Source organism: Dermochelys coriacea, chromosome 1 (assembly GCF_009764565.3).
Source record: "Dermochelys coriacea isolate rDerCor1 chromosome 1, rDerCor1.pri.v4, whole genome shotgun sequence".
Taxonomy (NCBI): Eukaryota; Metazoa; Chordata; order Testudines; family Dermochelyidae; genus Dermochelys; species Dermochelys coriacea.
The window spans coordinates 120338618-120354887 of NC_050068.2; the positions used below are offsets into that span (position 1 = coordinate 120338618).

At 50.2% G+C, this 16270-nt stretch overlaps 1 protein-coding gene across 9 annotated transcripts in view; it reads left to right on the top strand.

Moving 5' to 3' along the window:
* The window catches only part of VWA3B (von Willebrand factor A domain containing 3B), a 138356-nt gene that overhangs the window by 110863 nt on the left and 11223 nt on the right, over positions 1–16270 (top strand). For all 9 annotated transcript variants that reach the window (XM_038387796.2, XM_043491439.1, XM_038387792.2 and 6 more), the window contains one exon: positions 5182–5302. In XM_038387796.2, coding sequence (XP_038243724.2) covers positions 5182–5302 — 121 coding nt within the window. The remainder of the gene's footprint in view (positions 1–5181; positions 5303–16270) is intronic.

Genomic DNA, 16270 nt, shown 5'->3' on the forward strand with positions numbered 1-16270 from the left:
AATTCCTAACTTTTGAGTGCTTGACTATGCAAACTTAAATTTTTTAATGTACGTTTTTCATGTAGTTTCCTAGATGTGTGTGTGTTTGTTTTTTTTTAAAAAAATGAACAAAAAAAATTTCATTCTATAGAACCATACTGATAGGTCATCAGCAGGATTGGAGCCCTTATATTTACAAAACAGACCTCTACCACTTGGGCTAATGGGTAAGTGGTAGCAGAAGAGGCTGTTAACCTCTTTGTGGACCAGACACAAGAGGGGTATGAGAGACTTTGCCAATGGGCTTCACAAATATTTGTTGACATAAGCAGAGGAATGTTGAGACCTGGGAATCCTTGGTTCAATTTCAGAGTATGGAGGCGAGTATGCTATCATGGTTAAAGACCCTTCTCTTCCCTGCACCCATCCCCTGTCTATTCTCTCCCATTCCTGTCCTGTTTCCTCCCTCAATTCCTGTCCCCGCCAAGCTTGCACTTGACTCCCATTCAACTCCTCACCATGCTACATTCCAGATAAGCAGCTTTTTCCTCCTACTTTACACTGCCTGGGAGAAACTGTTCTCCTGCTTACTACCTGCTCTCACTTCTGTTCCCCAGTAGCTGGGAGGAGCAAATTTTGGAAAAGTCCTGCTTAACCTATGCTGGATCGTACTCAGTGAGCTCTGTGGGGGTGGAGCATGCTCAGTACAGATGGAATATTTGGACACTCTTACTACCAACCTATAACAAACTTCTACCAAGCGTGTGTAAACAGCAGTTTCCCAAGAGTTATAATTTGGCACATTTTGATTGGATTTTCACAGGGTCAGCAAAAGATACCTTCTGATCTCAGGCCAACCCTTCCTGTGAAAAATCAAGTCCCTGTGCCTAAGCATTAAGATGCTACATATTCTCAGCTAAATAGCTGTAAGAATTTTTTAACATTGGAAAAATTGCTAGAGCTGGTTGGATTATTTTATTTCCCTCACAGATCATTTTAACTTTTCTTCACAAACCTGAACACTAAAAACTTTTGCTCAAAAATTGAAAGTTTCTATCTCAAAAACTGAAAATATTTTGCTTACTTACTCACCTAAGTAATTCTTAACTTGTTCTTGCCCTATTTTAGCCTCAGATCCTAACCCATTTACAGGTCAACCCAAATTAAAATATTTCAGTTTGTTGAACCAGTATTTCATTTTGCGCCAGTTCAACATTAAAGTTGGTCCACTTGCCCTGCTGCAGTACTTCCTGGGAGTAACGCATCTGTAGTGCATCATGGGAGATCTAGTTCAACTAGGGAGTCCAGTCAATAGAGAAGAAAGAAGGCATATAAGGCAGAAGAACAACTGCCATGAGACATGTTAAGGAAAAAGAGGTTTAATGTTGAACTGAGCTGAATTGATTCAAGAACATTGAAACATTTTGTTTTGATGTAATTATTTTGATGGTATTTAAATTTAGACACTTCTGAATTGATATTTTGATTTTGTAATTAAAATTTTAAGTCAAAATTTTCAAGGTTTTTATGTTAATTTTTGATAAGTCAAAAACTTTATATAGAAAGCAGATATTTTCCATGAAAATTGTTTTGTTGAAAACCCAGTTTTCATAGAAAAACAGTTGTTTTTAGGGCTGGTAAAAATTTTCATTACAACATTCTTCAAGTGTCCTCTTCATAATCCCAGTCATGGGATGCTCCAGACTGGTGCATCTGAAGGGTAGAGATTTAACTAGCAGTGTCATTAGCGCACTCACATTCCTTCCTTACTCTTCCCCTCAGAAAACACTGAGCATTCCAAAGTGAGGGCATAAAAATGGTGTGGTACTCCAGCTGTCTCAGTTCCTTCCAACTACGATCAGCTGAACATTGTGTGGAGATCAGGAATCCTCTCAGAGCTATCATTAGTTAGAGAGTTTAAGATCTTAATTCTTAGTAGCTGTAGTTATAAATAGTTCAGTAATATAGATAGTAATAGTATTGTTCAGTTCTGATGGAACCAAAAAAGAAACCTGGTTTCAAAAGATATCTTGGCCAGTGATGTTCCCGGCATCTGCCACACATGCTTGGTGCCTGTCATGCTTATGGGGGGACACTCGCCAAGTGCTAAATTTGTTCTACGTTTACCTTGAGAGCAAAGAAAAAAAAGAAAGAATAGACTACAATCTATCCTGTTCAAAGAAGTGTTGGTGGCAAATCCATCTGCAATGGCAAGGAACAGGCTCCTAAGGTGATTCATAGACCATCATTGGCCCTTTATGGTTCTATGGGTCTATTAGCCTCTATGTCAAGAGCCAGTGTTCATAAGGATTTATCTGCACAGACAGATCTCAGTAATAAGCCCTCAAGTATGTCTACCTTTCTTAAGAGAGACAAGCCATGAGTGAAGGACTCAGTTATACATTGTTACGGCTAAAAATGTTTTAAAATAAATTTTTTAAAATTAAAAAAATTAGTAACCCAATAACTATTATTATGTTAACCCACTAGGAGTTATGTTAAGTTATGTGTTTGATTAAAGTAAGCTATAAAAATTAGGTAAAAGTAAATACCTCAAAGCAGTCCAAGGAAACTTTTCTTTGAGAAAAGAGCTGACATCTAAACTCCCCATCAGCTGGATGAAAAAAGGGCCCCTGGAAGTCCGGCTGGTAATTACTCAAAACCATTTCAAACCGTGGATAACTATATCTAAAATGTCCTAAACCTATTGCTTATGTTTGTTTATGCTTAATAGCTAATAAATTGTAGTTTTAAATAAGAGTACACTTACTTGTATTAATCATTTATCAGACAGAAATTGCTGCGTTCCCATTAATTTATTCCTAACACCGCCTAAAGTAAAACAGTTAAGTTACCACTGTTTTGGGTTCTGAAAACCCCGGGTAACAGATTTGGTGAACCATTGCCTGGAGTGGTAGGGAGGAAGGGAATGAATAATACAAATGGTTGGTTTGTTTGTTTTACAATGGGGGTGGGGGGATAGTGGAACAGGGTCGCAGCCTGTGAGTTGATTTATGGTCACATTCCGTTGTTGATTTAGGGTTCAGGCTGAAATGTCTGGTTGAGTAAAAGGATATGTCAGAAAGATAGGGAACATCTGGAAATGGATTTGGATAACAGCTTGGCAGATTTCATGCAGGAGCATGATAATGTTTTTTTGGAAGCCTGGGAGTTCTACCTGTGCTGGAGTGTTCTTGCAGTTCTGTAAGCAGATGGTAGTGATAAAGCAATTAAAGGCAGAAATAAAAAGTTAAAAAAATAAAATTAAGACCGACAAAAATATCCAGCTTGAGGGCAGCTCCGATAATGGCACTGCAGAAGCAGTGAGCGAGAGGGTAACGGGCTGGAGCAGAAAGCGTCTGGATTAAAACAAAAAATTGAGAGTGAATCTGCTGTTAGAGCCTTACTAAAGGATTCCCAGGATAAGACCCAGGCAGATCATGGGGAAAGTAAGAGACAAAGTTGTGCTCTCAGAGCCATGTTGAGAGAATAGAAAGGAATAGTGGTTGTGATTTGTGGGAGTCATCGCCTAAGAAGGAGGGGTGAGTCAGAGGCGGATCTCTGCTTGTATCCTTCTCATTATGGAGGATGAGAAGGATGGTACCTGTGAGCTTCCTTTTCCCTTGGACTTTTCTGGGCAGTCCCCGTATGGTCCCTTGCTTGAAACACTAGAAGAGCTGCAGGTGCTCATAGCCCCTACGGTAAGGAAGATTGATCCCCAAGATGGTAACCAAGGTGGAGAAGAATGGGTAGAGGTTAGGCCCTTCACCCCTGAGCTGGGTAGAGTGGCAGGAAAATTGGTTGGTCTGTTAACCCAGAGCACAGCCTTGGGATGGCTGGCAAGTAATCCACTGAACTTGTTGTGTATGTGTGTGTGCAGATCTTAATATTAAAAATATAAAATCTGCAAGGAGGAGAGTGTTGCCCCCAAATTTGACATTTCTGCATGTACCCCAGAACTTGACAGTACTGCAGTCAGCCATTTTGTATGTGCAGCCATTGCTAGATAAAAACCAAACATCACATAGCTAGAAATAAACTTCAGCCTTTTTAAAACAAGGTCAACTAGCTGCATATTTGCAGTTTATTAAAATTAAAAAAAAAATTTATATACAATCAATATAAATAAATAAAAAACCCTTAATTTTAAACATCCCGAATGTATTATAACTAAATATACTGAAAATATTTTAAAGTAATTTATTAAAAATAACCCAATAAAAGTATTATATTGACCCACTAAATCACTATTATATATTTTATTAAAATTAAATATAAAAAATAAATCTCAAAGCAGTCCACAAAATCTTTTCTTAAAAAAAATAAAAATTAAAAAAACCCACTTAATATCTAAACTCCTCATTGGCTAAACAAACAAAAGTCCCTAAAAATCCAGCTAGCAATTATTCAAAACTATCTCAAACTAAGTAACTATATCTAAAATATCTTAAACCTATACATACTTAATAACTAATAAATTATATAGTTTTAAATAAAAGCACACTTATTTGTATTAATCATTTATCAAACAAAAATTGCTGTATTCCCATTAATTTGTTCCTAACACCTCCTAAAATAAAACAGTTAAATTACCACAGTTTTGGGTTCTAAAAACCCCAGCTAAAAGGCCCATCTCAAAGAACCTTGGTTACAGGGGAGTAACCGTCATTTTTCCCTAATTTTATTCATGGAAATAAATGAACTGTTGAGATTTTCCAAAATACTTCATCTGGAGGCAGACACGCAGCATGGAAAATTTCAGCTGGATAATTAAAGATTAGCAGTATTGTGAGCAGCTGAAAACAGAATCTTACAATACAAAGTGCTAGTTAGGCTTAATGATGGGCATTGTTGCCAGCTCTATCATATAGTTCACCATATTCACTGAAGACTCCCAGTAGTTACAATCATCCAGTTTATTGTTGATTAGCAACAGTATTAATACTAGGTTTCAGAGTAGCAGCCGTGTTAGTCTGTATTCGCAAAAAGAAAAGGAGGGCTTGTGGCACCTTAGAGACTAACAAATTTATTTGAGCATAAGCTTTCGTGAGCTACAGCTCACTTCGTCGGATGCATTTGGTGAATACTGTACATCTATTTCATAACATGAAATTACATGAATGCTTAATTCATTCAAAACGATAAACCTATGCTGATTGGGTTATCGTTATAAGCAATATCTTTTTATCTTTCCAATTACAGAAACTTACAGAGGAGAATGTAAAGGCACAGTCTAAGAAAAGACATAAGGGAAAAGTGTATGAGACTCTCAAAGGCCAAAAGGTGATTGCAAGATCTGACATCACAGGATTTTATTTTCCAGGTAAATTGTTTGTGTGTATTTCAAATGTTTTTTTAAAATCTTTAGAAAGATTGCTGAAAAAAAAAGAGTAATTTACCTAATCTTTTTCACATGGTTTAGTTTTCATTTGTTTTACTGTATTGTGACAAAGCTCTGTCCTTGCCTCAGTGGGTCCCACGTTTCCTGGCAGATTTCGCTAGCCTCAGAGGCTCACTGTAACCCTGCACATAACCCTTCTCTCTCTAGAGAGAAGGGTTACAGTCTACGGAGCCATTGTCATCATAAGCCAGTGAGGAGAAGTTATCCTTCCTTGCACAGTCTCTGTTGTCTCCCAGTCTCAGTGATTAATCAGGGGGCAAAGGTGGGGGGGAAGCCTGGGCCCACCCTCTACTCCGGGCTCCAGCCCAGGGACCCTAATAGTATCAGCTATGGTAGCTGACCTTTTAGAAACATGACATGTACAATTCCCTGGGCTACTTCCTCCCAGCAGCCCTCACTTCTTCAAGCTCCACTTCACCCTTACCTCAGGGCCTCCTTCCTTGTGCCTGATATGGTGTGTACTACTCAGCCTCTCCAACAGCACAACTTCCTCCCACAGCTCCTGACATGCACACCTACCTGAGTGGCTGGGAGGCTTTTAACTAGTTTCATCCGGCCCCTGATTGGCTTCAGGTGTCCCAATCAACCTAGCCTTCTCCCTGCCTTCTGGAAAGTTCTTAATTGGCCCCAGGTGTCTTAATTGACCTGGAGCAGCTTCCATTTCACTGATCCTGGTACCAGGGACTTGTTTAGCCTGGAGCTAATCTCTCTCTCCCTCTGCTCTCCCATAGCCTTCTAGCTTGGAGAGAGGTGGGAAGTTGCTACTCCTGCTGCTAGGCCCTAAGCTCTCCCTGCTGCTCCAGCTGCTCCCCTGGCTGGCCAGACAACCCCCATTCTCTGCTACTTGGCTGCTGGACCCCCCACTCTTGGGTGCTGCTACTGCTCCAACTGCAGCCCTGGGGTGGGGAGGGGGCTGCTAGCCCACTCCCCAAAGAGAAGGAGTGGGGACCCCAGCCACTGCTGTTGTGGACACCAGCACCACCACCTGAGAGGGGTCCATTCTGCCTGCCTGGGCGACTACCTGGAGTTCCTGGAACTGCTGCTGCTGCAGAGGCCACTGCCTGGAGCTGCTGAAGCCCGAGGAGGAGAAGAAGAGGATCATCTGCCAGTGGAGCAGCACCTAGAGACTTTGCAGACCACCGTGGAGGGGGCCCTAAGACTGAGTAATTTCCAAACTGTGCTCTTGCGGTGGGGGTTTTGACTGTGTTTGTAGGGACACAGGAGGTGTGGCGTGGAGCTGCCCCCCGATCCATCTGTGTGTCCCCCCCCAACCCCCACCACTATTACCACCACCGCTGCCCCCTCCACCACCCCCACTGGCTGTATACCATCTGCCTCAGCTCCTGCCTCTGGACTCAGCTGCTTGCTTGGCTTGCCACGCCCTATTTCCACCCTTTGGACCAGAAGCAGCAGCCAGCTAAAAAAGACTTGTGCAAGTGCACATGGGCACATGTGCCCCCCCGCCCCCCCGGACTGCCTAACTCCCAGCTTTGCCCTTTACTACCTGCCCCATTTGCCACTTGCTTTGCCTCCTCTTTTGCTCCAGCCCCCCTTACTAGCTTCAGTTTGTTTGCCTGCCCCGCCCATTTCCTTCTGCAGCCTTTGTTTGTTTGCCCCGCCCCAGCCTCTGAAGCTAGCCCCTTGGTTTCCCTGTTCTACCCCCAGACCGCTTAGCCCCTCGCTCCGTGTGCCCATGCCCCCTCCCATGCGCTTGTGCAATTCCCCTTTTTAGTTGCAACCCTCTTCACTGCACCCTCAATGTTGTTGAATCCCCCCCCCCGTAGTGCACCAAGAGGAGCCGGAATTTCAACCTTGTGTGGGTGACTGACCCCTAACCCCTGATTGCCCCCCGTCCAGCCCACCCCTTTTGGCGCCCTCCTCCCCTGCCTGCAGCCTAGCGGGGAGGAGTGGTCGACCTGCTTCCCTTCTCCCCTCCTCCTTTTGGTGTCCCCCCTTTCCTCCTTGCTCATGATGGCGGGGGATGAGACGGGTGAGACCTCTCCAGTAGCCCGAGCTCCCCCTCCCCCGCCTACCCCTCCGTCACCCCCCCAAGCTTCTACCTCCGCTGCCAAACCATCTGCCATCGCCCCCACTGGGGCACCAGCAGCGACGGGCACCGGGGTGACCTCCACTGCTGCCACATCTATCACCCCCTCAGATTTGGGGGGAGTCCCCCCAGCCGGCGGGAAGGGCCAGGGGAAGAAGAAGGGGAAGGGCCCCGCTAAAAAGACCAGGCCCTCCATGGCAGGGGCTGCCCCCAATGCCCCGGCCCCATCTCCAGCTGGGGCGCCCCTCCCCGCTGTTCCCTCCACCAGCTCTGCAGGTGTCCCTCCCCAGGCCCCCAGAGCATACGCCCAGGTGGCGGCAGCCCCTTCGCCTGCCGCTACGTCATTTCTCCAGCCCAATGCCTCCGCTACCATCTATAGCGGCCGGGGCCCCTTTCCCACCATGACCAGGAAGCACGGCGTCCGTTGCCTCCTGGTGCCTGCCTCACCCCACGTGGAAACCTATGTGCGGGTGTTGGCAAGAGTGGTGGGGCCCACGGCCATTGTGGCGGCCTCCAAAATGTATGGCAAGGTCGTCTTCTTCTTAGCATCGGAGGCCGCCGCCCAGGAGGCGGTGGAGAAGGGCCTGGCGGTGGGGGGCGTGTTCGTCCCTTTAGAGCCGCTAGAGGACCTGGGCGTCCGCCTGGTCCTGACCTCCGTCCCTCCCTTTCTCCACAATGCCGCCCTGTTACCCGCCCTTTCTACCTTGGGAAAGCCCATCTCTGTCATCAGCCCTCTCCCGTTGGGCTGCAAAGACCCCGCCCTCCGTCACGTCCTCTCGTTCCGCCGGCAAGTGCAGCTTCAACTGCCGCCGGCGGCGCGCGACGGAGAGGCATTCGAGGGGTCCCTCCTAGTCCCCTACCAGGAGGCCCGTTACCGGGTGCATTATTCCACGGGGGAGGCCCGGTGCTACCTCTGCCGGGCGATGGGGCACGTCCGGAGGGACTGCCCCCTGGCCTGGGAAGAAGGGGCATCCAGGACCCCCGAGCCCCGGCAGGGCACCGGCCCCGTCATCGCCAACGCCCCTGGCTGCCCGGGGCCTGAAACTGCCCCTCCTCCTTCCCAGTCCACCATTGCTCCCGCTCGGGCCCAAGGGGCATCTCCCCCACTATGCCCAGACGAGCGGGAGAACCCCGCCCCCGCTGTTTGCAATCTGGAGAGGCCTGTGGAGGAGGGTGCGGCAGGGACACCGCCAAGCATGGCAGAGTGCCTGCCCCAAGGGGAATCTTCCCTCCCTTGTGCTGCCCCACCGTTACCCCCTCGAGTCCCTGAGCCATTGCCTCTGCCCCCTGACACAACCCCTGCTAGCCAGCCCCCGGATGATGCCATGGAGGGCTGGGCCCTAGTCCAGGGGAAGCGAGGCAAGCGGAAGGCTCGAGCTCCGCTCCTCCCATCTGATGCGGAGGCCCCCCGGAAGACCAGGAAGGGGGGCACCGATGCCGAGCCTTCCCTTCTACCCACGGGTGTGTTCCATCCACCAGAGCCGGCTGGGGAAGATGTGGCAGCACTGGAAGGCGGTATCTCCCCTCCACGGGAGTCCCTCCCCTCCAAGATCCCCGAGGCACCATCTGAAACCCCAGTGTGCCCCGAAGTAACCGTCGCGTCAGGTGCCGGCGGGGAGAATCCCGGGATAGCGGAAAACAATTTCCCCTCTATATATGAGGAAATCGAGGCCCTGGGTCTGACCCCGGTCACCCAGGGGGAGGACGATCCTATGCCAGCGGGCCTCGATCTGGGCGACTTCATTCCAGCCCCCCTTTCCCCATACTCCCTCCCCGTAACCGTTGCTTCTGCTCCCACCTCCGAGGAGCCCCTGGACTCCTCCATCAACCCGGCTGCAGAGGGCACCCCGCTGAGAGCCGCCGAGCCAGTTGAGGCGACGGCCAGTGCCACGTGGCTGGAACCTGAGCCACCAGGGGCATCCCTCGCTGGTGAGGAGCATTCGACCTCCTTTCCGGGAGAGGACCCTACAGAAGAAAGTCCACCTCCTGATGCCGTGGCTGCCAAATCCACCAGAGAGCTTGCGCCCGGCATCAGTGAGAGCCCTCTCCCGACCCAGACTCTCACCTCTACCCCTGCCCCTGCCCTTATCCCGCCCACCTCCCGAGATATTATTGCCACCCCTGGGACAGTCTCCTTCCCCTTTCCAACAGATGACTCCCAGGGAATGGCCTTTGTGTTTGCTCGTCCCGACCCACCAGGGGCTGCTATCCTCCCTCCGCCGCCCCCTATCGCCCCAGCATTCAGGTCAACCCATCAAGAGCCCCGTCGGGGGTCCGCACCCTGTCTGCCCATCTCGCTGGGCCAGGGGGCTGTACCAAGGGCCCCATCGGGGAGCAACCAGACCATAACCCCAGCCCCCCATGCGCTGCGAGAGGAGTTGCGGGAGTTCCTAGAAGACGTCCGTGGCTCCCGCAACAAAGTCCAGCTTGCCCTCCAGCGATGGGGGGACTTTAATCAAATCCTCCGGGCCGCAAGGGCCCTCATGGGGGAGGGGAAAAGGACCGGGAGACAGGGCGCCGCGGCCTACCAGCGGGTCCGCCACTTCCGTGACTCCTTACTCACCTACGGGGTGGGTCACGGACTGCTGCGCGGCCCGCCGGGAGCCACGAGCATCCCTGCCGGCGAGGATCCCCCCCAGCCCTCCTCATGGCACCCTTTACCATCGCAACATTGAACACCCGTGGCTGTAGGATGGGTCTCCGCAGGTCCCAGGTGCTCTCCTTCCTTCGAGAGGGGAGGTACTCTGTGGTTTTCCTGCAGGAGACCCATACGGATCCGACCGCCGAAGACAGCTGGCGGCTGGATTGGGGGGACAGGGTCTACTTTAGCCACCTCACAGTTCATACGGGTGGAGTGGCGACCCTGTTCTCCCCCGACCTACGGCCCGAGGTGCTGGGGGTCTCCAAGGCTGTGCCGGGTCGCCTGCTGCACCTCCGGGTCCGCATGGAGGGGCTCGTAGTCAACCTCGTCAACATCTATGCCCCAGCAGCGAGCCTGGAGCGGCTGCAATTCTATCAGCAGGCGTCCGCCTTCCTCGGCACTTTGGATCCTCAGGAGTGCCTGGTCCTGGGAGGGGACTTCAACATCACCCTTGAGGAACGGGACCACTCGGGGACCGAGCAGAGCCCGGCCGCTGTCGCCGTCCTCCAGGAGATAGTCGAACACCACTCCCTGGTGGACGTCTGGCGCGACCATCACCCGGATGACACTTCACCTTTGTTCGGGTGGAGGCCCATCGGTCGCGCCACTCCCGGTTGGACCGCACTTATTTATCACGCTTTCACGAGCCCACTCCTCCAGCATCCGGCCGGCCCCATTTTCTGACCATCATATAGCCGCCGTGACAGCCTCCCTCTGCGCGGAGAGGCCAGGGCCAGCCTATTGGCATTTTAACAACAGCTTGCTGGAGGATGTGTGCTTCGTGGCGTCCTTCCGGGAGTTCTGGCTGGCCTGGCGAGAGCAGCAGCATGCCTTTCCCTTGGCGTGGCGGAGGTGGGATCTAGGGAAGGTGCGCACCCGGCTCTTCTGCCGTGACTACACCCGGGGCGCCAGCCGACGGAGGGATGTGGCGATAGAGGAGTTAGAACGGGAGGTCTTAGAGCTGGAGAGGCGTCTGGTTGCCAGTCCCGAAGATCCACCCCTCTGCGGAGCGTGCCGGGAGAAGCAGGAGGAGCTCCGGACCCTCGAGGACCATCGGGCCCGAGGTGCCTTTGTTCGATCCCGCATCCGTCTCCTTTGGGAGATGGATCATGGCTCCCGCTTCTTCTACGCCCTGGAGAAAAAGAGGGGGGCTAAGAAACATATCATCTGCCTACTGGCAGAAGATGCCACCCCCCTCACGGATCCAGTGGAGATGTGCGGGAGGTCGAGAGCCTTCTACGCAAGCCTTTTCTCCCTGGATCCGACTGATCCTAATGCTTGCAGAGTGCTCTGGGAGGAGCTCCCGACGGTCAGCGTGGGCGACCGAGACCGGCTAGAGCAGCCTCTCACTCTGGCCGAGTTCTCAGAAGCTCTCCGTTGCATGCCCACCAATAAATCTCCGGGCATGGACGGGCTGACCGTGGAGTTCTACCGTGTGTTCTGGGACGTCCTGGGCCCAGACCTAGTCACCATCTGGGTCGAGTCTTTGCAGAGCGGGGTCCTCCCTCTTTCGTGCAGGCGAGCCGTGCTAGCCTTATTGCTGAAGAAGGGGTCCTTCGCGATTTATGAAATTGGCGTCCCATCTCGCTCCTCAGCACGGACTACAAAGTCGTGGGAAAAGCCATCTCGCTGCGGCTAGGGTCCGTGCTGGCGGACGTGGTCCACCCAGACCAGACTTACACCGTCCCGGGCCGCAGCATCTTCGACAACCTGTATATGGTCCGGGACCTATTGGAACTTGGGTGTAGGGACGGTCTGTCGTTCGCCCTCCTGTCCTTAGATCAGGAGAAGGCGTTCGAGAGGGTGGATCACGGGTATCTCCTGAGCACTCTGCAAGTGTTTGGCTTCGGACCCCAGTTTGTGGGTTTTCTCCGGGTGCTGTACGCCTCCGCAGAGTGTTTGGTCAGGCTCAACTGGACCCTGACCGAACTGGTCAGCTTCGTTCGAGGAGTACGGCAAGGGTGCCCCCTCTCGGGCCAGCTGTACGCTCTGGTGATCGAGCCCTTCCTCTGTCTTCTCCGAAGGAGGTTGACAGGGTTGGTGCTGTGGGAGCCGGAGCTGCGGCTGGTCCTGCTGGCGTACGCTGATAACCTGCTTCTCGTGGTCCAGGACCCGGGCGACTTGGTGCGAGTGGAGGCTTGCCAGGCCATCTATTCGGTAGCCTCCTCCGTGCGGGTCAACTGGGTCAAGAGCTCTGGCTTGGTGGTAGGGGACTGGCGGTAGGTGAGCTCCCTCCCACCCGTGCTTCAGGCCATCTGGTGGAGCACGGGTCCGCTGCTCTATCTGGGCGTTTACCTTTCTGCCACGCATCCCTCTCCGCCGGAGAACTGGCAGAATTTAGAGGGCGAGGTGATAGAGCGGCTCCAGAAATGGACAGGACTACTCCGGTGCCTCTCCCTTCGAGGGAGAGCGCTGGTGCCTAATCAACTAGTCCTGTCCATGCTTTGGTACCGGCTCAACACCCTGGTCCCGGCCCCGGGTTTCCTGACCGACCTGCGGACATCGATTCTGGAGTTCTTTTGGTCAGGACTGCACTGGGTCCCTGCAGGGGTTCTCCATCTACCTGTGGAGGAGGGAGGGCAGGGCCTAAAATGTCTGCTTACTCAGGTCCATGTCTTTCGCCTCCAGACCCTGCAGAGGCTCCTTTATGGTGCAGGTAGTCCGGCGTGGAGCGTACTGGCGCACGCCTTCCTGCGCCGCTTCCGAGGGCTCTGGTACAACCGGCAGCTCCTTTATCTCCATCCGAGAGGTCTTCCGCGAGACCTCTCCGGGCTGCCGGTCTTCTACCAGGACCTCCTCCGGACCTAGAAATTATTTTCAACGAGCAGGTCCATGGCAGCCACCAAGGGGGCAGATCTCCTCGCGGAGCCCCTGCTACACAACCCCCAGCTTCGTGTGCAGGTGGCGGAGTCCCGCTTGGTGCACCAGAGATTGGTCCTGGCAGAGGTCACAAGAGTCGGAGACCTCCTGGACTATGACCGGGGAGACTGGCTGGATCCCCTGATGCTCGCTCAGCGCATGGGGTTTTCCAGACCTTGTACTCCCCGGCGCATGTTTCAGGAGGTGAAAGCCGCTTTGCCGCCCGCTGCTCGGGTTTATCTCGAACGGGTCCTGCACGAGGGCACGCCCCGTCCACCCGTTACCCCAGGCCCGCTGGACCTTTCAATTGGACCCCTGCCCCGTGGACCCAACCGATCCCTTCACCCTTTCACTAGAAGCCGGCTGCACGAGATGCAGCCGGTCTGCTTTCAAACTGCACCATGAAAACATCTTTACACGCTCATGCTCCACACCCTTCATGCCCTCACCCTCGTGTCCCGCCCCGATACAAAACGGCGGGACCTCCTGCCACCTTTGGACGGTGAGAAGCCCCGGTGGGCCAGCCTATATTCCACCTTCGTCCCGAGGCCCGCCGGGGATGTCAGTTGGCAGCTCCTTCACGGAGCCGTGGGCACGGGCGTGTACTTGGCGCGGTTCACCTCAATCCCAGACACCTGCCCCTTTTGCAGCGTGAGGGATACCCTGGCACATGTCTGCTTGGAGTGTGCCAGGCTGTAGCCCCTATTCCGGCTCCTCACTAATATTTTATTACGTTTTTGGTTGCACTTCTCCCCTTCTTATTTATGCACTCCCTATCCGTGGCCCCACAAGGTCATGGGATCTCCTGGTCAACCTCCTCCTGGCCCTAGCTAAAATGGCCATCTATAAAACCAGAATGAGGAGGTTGGCCGATGGAGTCTCCTGTGACTGTGGGGCCTATTTCCGATCCTTGGTCTGTTCACGCATCGGGCAGAGTTCCTCTGGGCGGCGTCCTCTGACTCCCTTGACGCCTTTGAGGAGCAGTGGGCTCTGTCCGGGGTTCTCTGCTCGGTGTCCCTGTCCGGTTTCCTTCGTTTGACCCTTTGACTGCACTCCTGTCCCTGTGTGTTTCATTAGTTGTCCCCTGAAATTAATTGGAATCTAGGTCCTGTGGATCCCCCTTTTAGGCTGGGGGGGATCCTTTAGCAGTGGACGGGCTTCGCCCGCCCACTTCCCGGATCCCAATAAGACTACTTTTGTATAGTCATCTGGCCTTGCCCCGTCACAGTATATATTGTTGGATTTTTCATCTTTTCTCACCATAATGCTTCTAGTAAGGTACAGAAAAGTCTGCAGACATCCTACTGATAGGTCTGTTTATTTAAGAAAAACGTGGTGGGAAATGTTTTGGAATAAAATGGTGTATTTTTTTAATTGGAAGACAGTGTCAATCTATTCCTTTTTCTTTCTAGGCTTGCTTATTTCCATTTAGGATTTAGCAAAGGCTGAGCCATTTGCTATATTCAGAATATTGACTAGATGTTTCTGTTGTTTTGTTGAGTTCAAAGTCAGAATATTTGTAGTTTGAATTTGTGTCCCATGATGTGGTATAGGGTGAAAAAAATCCAACTAATCCACATGCCTTTTTTGTATGATTAACAAAGTGTTCTAGGACAAAAAGAACAGGAGTACTTATGGCACCTTAGAGACTAACAAATTTTTTTGAGCATAAGCTTTCGTGGGCTACAGCCCACTTCATCAGATGCATAGAATAGAACATATAGTAAGAAGATATATATACATACAGAGAACATGAAAAGGTGGAAGTTGCCATACCAACTCTGAGGCTAATTAATTAAGATGAGCTATTATCAGCAGGAAGAAAAAAAACTTTTGTAGTGATAATCAGGATGGCCTATTTCAGACAGTTGACAAGAAGGTGTGAGGATACTTAACATGGGGAAATAGATTCAGTTTGTGTTATGACCCAGCAACTACCAGTCTCTATTCAAGCCCAAGTTAATGGTATCTAGTTTGCAAATTAATTCCAGTTCAGCAGTTTCTCATTGGAGTCTGTTTTTGAAGCTTTTCTGTTGCAAAATTGCCACGTTTAAGTGATCAGAGAGGTTGAAATGTTCTCCTACTGGTTTTTGAATGTTATGATTCCTGATGTCAGATTTGTGTCCATTTATTCTTTTGCGCAGAGACTGACCGGTTTGGCCAACGTACATGGCAGAGGGGCATTGCTGGCACATGATGGCATATATCACATTGGTAGATTTGCAGATGAACAAGTCCCTGATGGTGTGGCTGATGTGATTAGGTCCTATGATGGTGTCACTTGAATAGATGTGTGGACAGAGTTTGCATCAGGCTTTGTTGCAAGGATAGGTTCCTGGGTTATCGTTTTTGGTGTGTGGTAGTTGGTGAATATTTGTTCCAGGTGTGGGGCTGTCTGTAAGCGAGGACTGGTCTTTCTCCCAAGATCTGTGAGAGTGAGGGATCATCTTTCAGGATAGATTGTAGATCTTTGATGATGCGCTGGAGAGTTTTTAGTTGGGGGCTGAAGGTGTTTCAGACATCAGAGAACATCTCACAGGTAATTTGACATCATTGGCAGTCTGCTCTCAGGAGAGGTGCAAGAACTGAACAGCTGGGGTGTTGAGGATCGAAGTGCATTGGCAAATCCTTGTGGGGACGCTTGCTCTGTGCCTCTTTACACTACATCTGGCTTGTCAGCCAGTGCTGTTAGTTCCTCACATTCATGAACACTGAATCAATTAAAACTAAAACAAATTAAAGGATATTCCCACAAAGACACGTATTGTTAGGACTGTTTCATGTACAGATAAAATATGGAGAAAAGTTCATTGCTTTTGTTAGCTTGACTTATTTTTTCTGTTCTTCTTGGATTGCCTGATAAATTGAAAACTGAACAATCACAGGCTGAATTCTTTAATTTTACGGTTGGATCAGAAAATCATTTTGCGATATATCTAGCTTTGTAATGTTAGTCAGTGTTGAGAATGGTCTGATGCTGCTGTGTATTCTTTGTCTAGTCAAATAGTTGAAAGTTTCTCTATCCTATACCCAAATGCTAATTCAGTAAAACATCAAATGAGTGAAAGATAAGTGGCCTAAAAGGAGAAGAGAATTTTTTCCTACCCTAACATGAATAAGACTGTACAGTATAAATTTACTGAGATATTCATTTTACTTTTTTTTCTCAAAATGCTATAATTCAAAACGTAAGATAGATATTGCAGTTGGTACAGTAATACTGGTAAAGTAATAACAGTGTACTGAATCTCTTTAGAATTTGGTATGCTACTTTTCACATATTGGACCAGATTTTCAGGGACGAGTACAATGGATGTGTTTGCAAAAGTGTTCTTAGAAAATC